Source organism: Crinia signifera, chromosome 8 (genome assembly GCF_055691185.1).
Source record: "Crinia signifera chromosome 8, ASM5569118v1, whole genome shotgun sequence".
NCBI classification, from domain to species: Eukaryota; Metazoa; Chordata; class Amphibia; order Anura; family Myobatrachidae; genus Crinia; species Crinia signifera.
In genome coordinates this window covers 150,630,442-150,637,951 of record NC_139224.1, presented here as the reverse complement: position 1 = coordinate 150,637,951, position 7,510 = coordinate 150,630,442, and the positions used below count along the sequence as shown (strand labels likewise).

The 7,510-nt window shown below is 46.1% G+C and overlaps 1 protein-coding gene across 1 annotated transcript in view; it reads right to left on the bottom strand.

Moving 5' to 3' along the window:
- Positions 1–418: 418 nt before the first annotated feature.
- The window catches only part of RNF11 (ring finger protein 11), a 28,310-nt gene continuing 21,218 nt past the window's right edge, over positions 419–7,510 (bottom strand). Inside the window, exons 2-3 of the mRNA XM_083157383.1 lie at positions 4,857–5,026; positions 419–1,997 (exon numbers count right to left, since the gene is read on the bottom strand). Coding sequence (XP_083013509.1) covers positions 1,826–1,997; positions 4,857–5,026 — 342 coding nt within the window. The 3' untranslated portion in view covers positions 419–1,825. The remainder of the gene's footprint in view (positions 1,998–4,856; positions 5,027–7,510) is intronic.

Genomic DNA, 7,510 nt, shown 5'->3' with positions numbered 1-7,510 from the left:
ATGCATGTCGTCCTTAATAGGGTCAACCCAATGCTCTATCGCACCAAAATGTCAGCAGTCCCTGCTCATAGGAAGCAGATAAATAGGACCGTCGGTACAAATAAATGATGTCTATAGGTTTTTCCTGTGCATTTATGGAACAATAAACCCTTCAGTATCAGTGGTACAAACACCGCTAGCTCTTTGTTTTGGAAGGAGCCAAATGAGAGCATAACCTGCAAAGCCCATGCACCGAAACCACAGCTTAAAAAAATAAAACTATAAAAAAAGTCAACTACAATGGGGCTTCTTATGGGATGGATACAATTGCAGTGGGACAAATGTATCACCGGGGTTGCAGATTTGAGTGTTGAACTGCTGTGAACAGAAGCTTTTCAGTAATGGGTATTAAGCGTTTTGAAGCACAGCCAAATCAGGGTTTTAAAGTTTAGGAATACACAGCTTTAATCTGATGCTGAGCTAGCAACACCACTTTGAAAGGCTGATGAAAATACAGTTTGAGTTTAGACAAAAGTAAAAAAAAAAAAAAAAAAAAAAAATACTGTAGTGATTACATAAACATAAATGTAACACAAATGATCGTTAATCCCTACAAAGTCAGAGGCCTTACGTGTCGATGTGCTATCGGAGGCCATGACAGAGGAGGGGTTAAAACAAAAACACACAAAAAATGTATATGTATATATATCTATATATATGCAGGTCATGTCCTTACACTGAATACGCTGTTTGAACCAACAAATCAACCAACTTCCTTAATGTATTAATTTGAAACGCTGCATGATTCTACCTTGCGAGGCGAAACGGGCGTCGGTGCGCTTAATACACAGCGCTGCGCAGGTGAGGAGCCTGTCCTGCAATATCAACGTTCACCTTACAGAGACCGAAGGCCATGGAAATCCATTTCCAATTAAACAAAAATAATAATAATTATAATAATAATAATAATAATAGAAGGTGCAAATCTTTCCTCCGCTGTAGGAGGAGACAGAAGACCGACTTTGGGTCCTTCTGGCAGCCAAGGGGTTAAGACTAGTTCGCCAGTCCTTTAAAAAAAAAAAAAAAGGTGAAATGTTTCCACGAGTCTATGAATGGTCAGACTGCTTTGGCACAACAGTGCCCTGATCCGGGGGGGTGGGGGATGCAGGTCTGCAAGAAATGTTAATTCATACCAGGTACCTCTACTATCTTTCGGGGAGGTAAAGTATGGCGGAGACTGTAAACCGCTGTAGGGGCGTCCTCTCAGATACAACTTGGTGGCTGGGAAAGCAAGACGATTGGATGAAATGGTGAGTATTTATCATCAGCAGCTGCTCTTTTTAACGTTCACATTTAAAAAAAGAGGGCTGGCATCGATGCTCCATTCCAGGTCTGATATTAGGGACAATGTCCAGAACAAGGCAAAGCCTCCACCCCATACATTTATAGACACAGACCCCAACGATTACACTTGGAACAACATAACAGGTAATTAGAGGAGAGGTGGAAGGTTCCGAGTATCTGTGGAAATTAGAAGGCAAGAAACAAAATAATTATAATCATTATACACCTACTAGTTAGGCCGTGTATCTAATGATAACAACACAAGTAAATAGAGTATAATTCCTTGCGCACATTAAGAGAAATAGATAACTATCCATTAAGCAGGAGCTGCTGCGTTAAAGTCTGCGGTAAAATAGGATTCCCTCCTAGGCTAGTCTGCCAGCAGATAAGTAGGTTCTGGGGTTGGTGTGCGTTCTCCTAATCCCTATGCTGCGGCTCTTTGGGCTCTGACCGGGCGGAGCCTCCGCAGCCTTGTCCTGTGTGCAGAAGTCCAGGCACAGGCTCAGTTAGTCTCATAGGAGGACAGCAGTGCCGCATCCACTGGTTCCATGCAGGAAGGGCAAGTGAAGGATCGCATTAGCCAGTCGTCTATACAGTCCATATGGTAAATGTGCATGCAGGGGAGAAATCGAATGGGGTCGCCGTACACAAAGTCCATCATACAGATCACGCATCTGGGAAAAGAAAAGTATACGGTCAGGTTACAGTAAATTAGGGATCTTCAGATTTCAGATATGTTTAATATATTAATAAATTACATTGTATTACAATTACTGATCACCCATAGTACAAAGTGCGTACACTGCCCCATAATCTGGTGCGCAGGGTATACTGGCCGGACTCTATAATCAGGGAATAGTTCATTTTGGAGAATTGCTCTAGAAATACTCAACAGCAACCTGATAAAATCAAGATAACAATAGCTCTATTGAAATACAGTACTATAGAAAGTTCTTCCTGGTCAGGTCAGTAAGTGGCTACAGATTATGCTGCACAGTGGCAGCAGTGTGTATATACGGATACATATGCTAAAAATGGCAGCTGTGTGTACATTATTATTATTATTATTATAGTTTATTTGTATGGCGCCACAAGGGTTCCGCAGCGCCTGACAATACATAGATGAGGTTACTTTTTGGGGAAAGGGGTGTGTGAGAGCGGACCAGTGAACAGGTTAGTATTGAGTTTAACAAGAAGAAGTATCTTCAGTCCACAATATAGTTAGATTAAGAGGATGAGTTTGTGTCTCGTTCTTCACTTAATTAATGACGTGGAGGCGCTCCCTAGAGAGTACGGGAATGACTTTTTTTGTTGGGGCAAAAATTCTTTTTTAAGAGTGCCCTGACAAAAAGAGTCTTTCCAGTCTTCTTCCTAAATATATACATGAGCAAAGAACAAAACAAGAAAATAGTGATTTATAGCACAAATGCAAATTAGGACAAGTACATTGTAAATAAAAAAAGACAGTTGCAACAGTGGACACTGATGCAATTAGAACAGTGGCAGAGATTAAGGGGGATATTCAATCTCCGGCGAGCACCTCCCATCGGGGAGATGCCCGCCGGGCCCTATTCAATGCTGTCTTCCCCAACAGCATTGAGCAGGGTATCTCGGCAGAACGAGGCTGACATCACTAGCTGTCGGGCTCGTTCTGCCGAGAACAGCCGGGAAGTGACAAGCTGCCGGCTGCAGCTCGCCTCTTCCCGGCCGCAACTCGCGGCCACACCCCCTTTTCGCTCCCCGGCAGGCGGGACATTGAATCCCGCCTGCGTGTTCTCGGTCGAGCTGACCGAGAACGGGACTGGGTCACGGCGGTCGAGCAAGCTCGACTGCCGTGACCCTGACATTGAATACCCCCCTTAGTCTAATGCCTGGTACACACCAGGACGACTAGGGCCCGATCCCATCAATCTAGATCCAATTCCGACCAATTGGATGTAGATTGTGTGGTGATTGGGCCCTTTTCTGTCCTGGTGTGGACAGATACCGATCCGATGCGCGGTCCTGCAGGTCGGTCGGTCGTTATTCAGATCCTACCTGCAGCAGGTAGGATCTGAAGAATGACCATACAGCCGGGTGCGGGTCGCCATTGGATCGGACCCGCTCACGATGCACATCGTGAGCGGGTCGTGCACCCCGCGACATCATGAGCAGGTCGGAAGAAACACTGACGACCCGCTCACAATGTGCATAGTGAGCGGGTCGTCGTGGTGTGTACCCCACAGAAGAAAAGCACATGAGGAGAGAGGACCCTGCTCGTTAGAGCTTACATACGGCTAAATATACTGCACAGTGGCAGCTGCGTGTACATACGGCTACATATACTGCACAGTGGCAGCTGCGTGTACATACGGCTACATATACTGCACAATGGCAGCTGCGTGTACATACGGCTACATATACTGCACAGTGGCAGCTGTGTGTACATACGGCTACATATACTGCACAGTGGCAGCTGCGTGTACATACGGCTACATATACTGCACAATGGCAGCTGCGTGTACATCCGGCTTCATATACTGCACAGTGGCAGCTGCGTGTACATACGGCTACATATACTGCACAGTGGCAGCTCTGTGTACATACGGCTACATATACTGCACAGTGGCAGCTCTGTGTACATACGGCTACATATACTGCACAGTGGCAGCTCTGTGTACATACGGCTACATATACTGCACAGTGGCAGCTGTGTGTACATACGGCTACATATACTGCACAGTGGCAGCTCTGTGTACATACGGCTACATATACTGCACAGTGGCAGCTCTGTGTACATACGGCTACATATACTGCACAGTGGCAGCTGCGTGTGCATACGGCTACATATACTGCACAGTGGCAGCTGCGTGTGCATATGGCTACATATACTGCACAGTGGCAGCTGCGTGAACATACGGCTACATATACTGCACAGTGGCAGCTGTGTGTACATACGGCTACATATACTGCACAATGGAAGCTGCGTGTACATATGGCTACATATACTGCACAGTGGCAGCTGCGTGTACATACGGCTACATATACTGCACAGTGGCAGCTGTGTGTACATACGGCTACATATACTGCACAGTGGCAGCTCTGTGTACATACGGCTACATATACTGCACAGTGGCAGCTGCGTGTGCATACGGCAACATATACTGCACAGTGGCAGCTGCGTGTGCATACGGCTACATATACTGCACAGTGGCAGCTCTGTGTACATACGGCTACATATACTGCACAGTGGCAGCTCTGTGTACATACGGCTACATATACTGCACAGTGGCAGCTCTGTGTAAGTACGGCTACATATACTGCAGTGGCAGCTGTGTGTACATACGGCTACATATACTGCAGTGGCAGCTGTGTGTACATACAGCTACATATACTGCAGTGGCAGCTGTGTGTACATACGGCTACATATACTGCACAGTGGCAGCTGTGTGTACATACGGCTACATATACTGCAGTGGCAGCTCTGTGTACATATAGCTACATATCGTACAGCGGTTCTAGCTGTGTGTACCTAGATTTCCCAGGGCACTTACTCTCTTATCTTTTTCTCCGATCCATCTCTACCAGGGTCATACACTCCCTTTGGTAGGTGCTGAATGAGTCCTATCCTCTGCGCTATCCTGATCTGTTCCTCCTCAGTCAGCTGCGTAGCTAGGCGAGTCTGGCTTGGGGTTGGGTGATACACGGGAACTGGGGCTTGTTCCTGCAAATGAAAAAGCAATGGGTTAGATGTATATAGATGCCAATATTATTGTGTGCAATTCTCTGCCTGCGAATATCGTTGCTCTAAGGGGGCAATTCATTCCGGGTGACATACCATCCCATTTACTTCACCTCTTGTGCTGAGCAGCCCTATGTGGGGGTGAGAGGTCATGTGTAAGTGACTAAGTGTTACTTTAGGCATTACATTCAATCGCAGATCGTACTTTTGATCCCAGATACACGGATCTCTTGCACCAAACACTCCACAGAAGGCAATATCTGTCAGGACTTCGATAGATACCATAGTAAAATCATTCAAGGAACAGATACTGTCCCTATTGTCATGCGTCGGACACTTGTGAATAAAGCGTGTTCTCTGTTATACTATTGTGGACAAGGCGACAATGCCTCTCTCTATGGCCCAGGTTGTGTGTGGTCACTCCGAGCACCCCGATATATGGAGACCGTTCCTTCTAACGTGCAGTCATTGGGGGAACTCTATAGCTGCGACGTCAGACTGGGGAATGGACTTGGCAGTTGTTACGGATATTAATAATACCAGCTGTGCCGCCTGTATAAGCAGAGAAGCTTAGGTTACACCCAGAGAAATCGCTTCAGCTTTCCACGGGGCTCCAGGACCGCTATAAAGGCACAGTAACATCCTGGGTAAAGATGCAGAATTGTTAGTTACATAATATGTTGTTCCAGGACCATTGTGCAGCCCAATGACAGGTTATCCTTCTACTAGGGCAGAACGGTTCTCTGGATGCTGGAAGAGAGTTCCCCAGGCTCAGACTGGGTCACAAGATTACATGATATTCACTCATGGGCTCCATGATTATTCTGTGGTCTTACTGCCAGGTCCTCGGTATGGGTCATAGGATCGAAGAAGGTTGACAGTCATTAGGTCTACCACTATCAGTTGACACGGAAAAAGTCGTCATGAGCTTTTCACGGTTTTTAGGTCTATGTTGTGTTCTATTGTATTCTCCCTCTCTGTCCTCTTGGATAGTAAAGAATGAAAAAAATTGTGAAAAACTCATGTCGACCTTTCTCATGTAAACATTTAGTATGTGTCAACATTTTAACATTGTTCACCTATGGTATTTCAACATTTGTGTGTCGACCACTTGTAGTCAACCTTTGACTCTCTACCTTGTATTTGTCGAATCTGATCGCAGTGGGCCTGTGTGTAACGCAATCAATTGGCTGCAGCTAGCCACAGTCCGGTTTAGAAGTGATGGGTCTGCTTGCCCAGTTCTCAGCCACGTGTGGCTCAGACGGGCGGTTTATAAAATTGGAATGAAAAATAAATGAATAAATAAAAAATAAATAAATAAAACACAGCCACCGAGGCACGAAAAGACCACAAGCCCACAAAAATCCCAGAAGCCCCGCACCCGGATAAAAATGCTTTAGACCAGGGGTATTTAACAGCTGGTCCATCCCAGCATGCTTTGCTGCAGTTTTACTATCAAAGCATGTTACAAAAGGTGGCAGGGCATCCTGTGATGTGTAGTTCCACAGCAACAAAATGACTGGATTCCTCCAGCAGAGCCGAGCAGAGCTAGTTACTAAGAAAAGCAGCATACAGTGCAGCATCTGTGGGACGTTATCAGACAGGAACTCTGGTACAGGCATTTCCACACACAGCAGCCCGGAGAACGTTGCTGGCTCTAGATTAAGGATAGTATGTATGCAATAATTCAGTACAAGCTGCAGGGTTCGGTCTGCTGTGAGGGTAGGCGGAGGATATATATAAAGCTACATATATAGACTTATTATACCATCCCTTAAAACCAGGACAATAAGACACCCCCCAAAAGAACCTCGACATTGTTGACCCCTGAAGACCGAATAGGCCCAAATAAAGTAATAATAAACCATGCCTCAGTTCTAGCTGGGCCAGTCTGGTCCCATCCCATCGTGTGCACCAGCTAGGACTGCCCCTACAGTTGGGCCACATGGAGGAGGGGAGTCTTGGCACTGGGTCTTCCCATTGAACATAGTGTCTCTACCACTTCCTGGTCAGCAGTTATCTTGGCCAGAGTAAGGTGATGCTAAGCATTTTCATGCAGTCTCTAATTAGTTTACTTAAACTGGAATCAATTGTTTTTGTGTGTCTTCATGTCAGATCTTCAGCTGGAGTTGGATGGAGAGGTCTGACACATCCAATTATCTCAGGAGGCTGCCTGGCCGGGCAGCCTGGGCTTAAGATGTAATGTGCCAGCCAACAGTTCCTCCTCCCAGGCCAGCTGTCTCCTGAGGCCCTGACAGTAGCTGCTGTCTTACACCATTAAATTACCAGACTGCTGACACACGTGCAATGCACACAAAAAAGAAAAGAGGCTTCTGCCTCCCAGCGCTCAGAAATGCAAGCTCATGTGCCAGTAAAAGTTCCGAAGCCCCCAGGAATACTTTAACACTTCAGGGGACTGGTTTCTCCACTGATAGGAGTAGTAAGTATGAAATCACCTAGCCACAG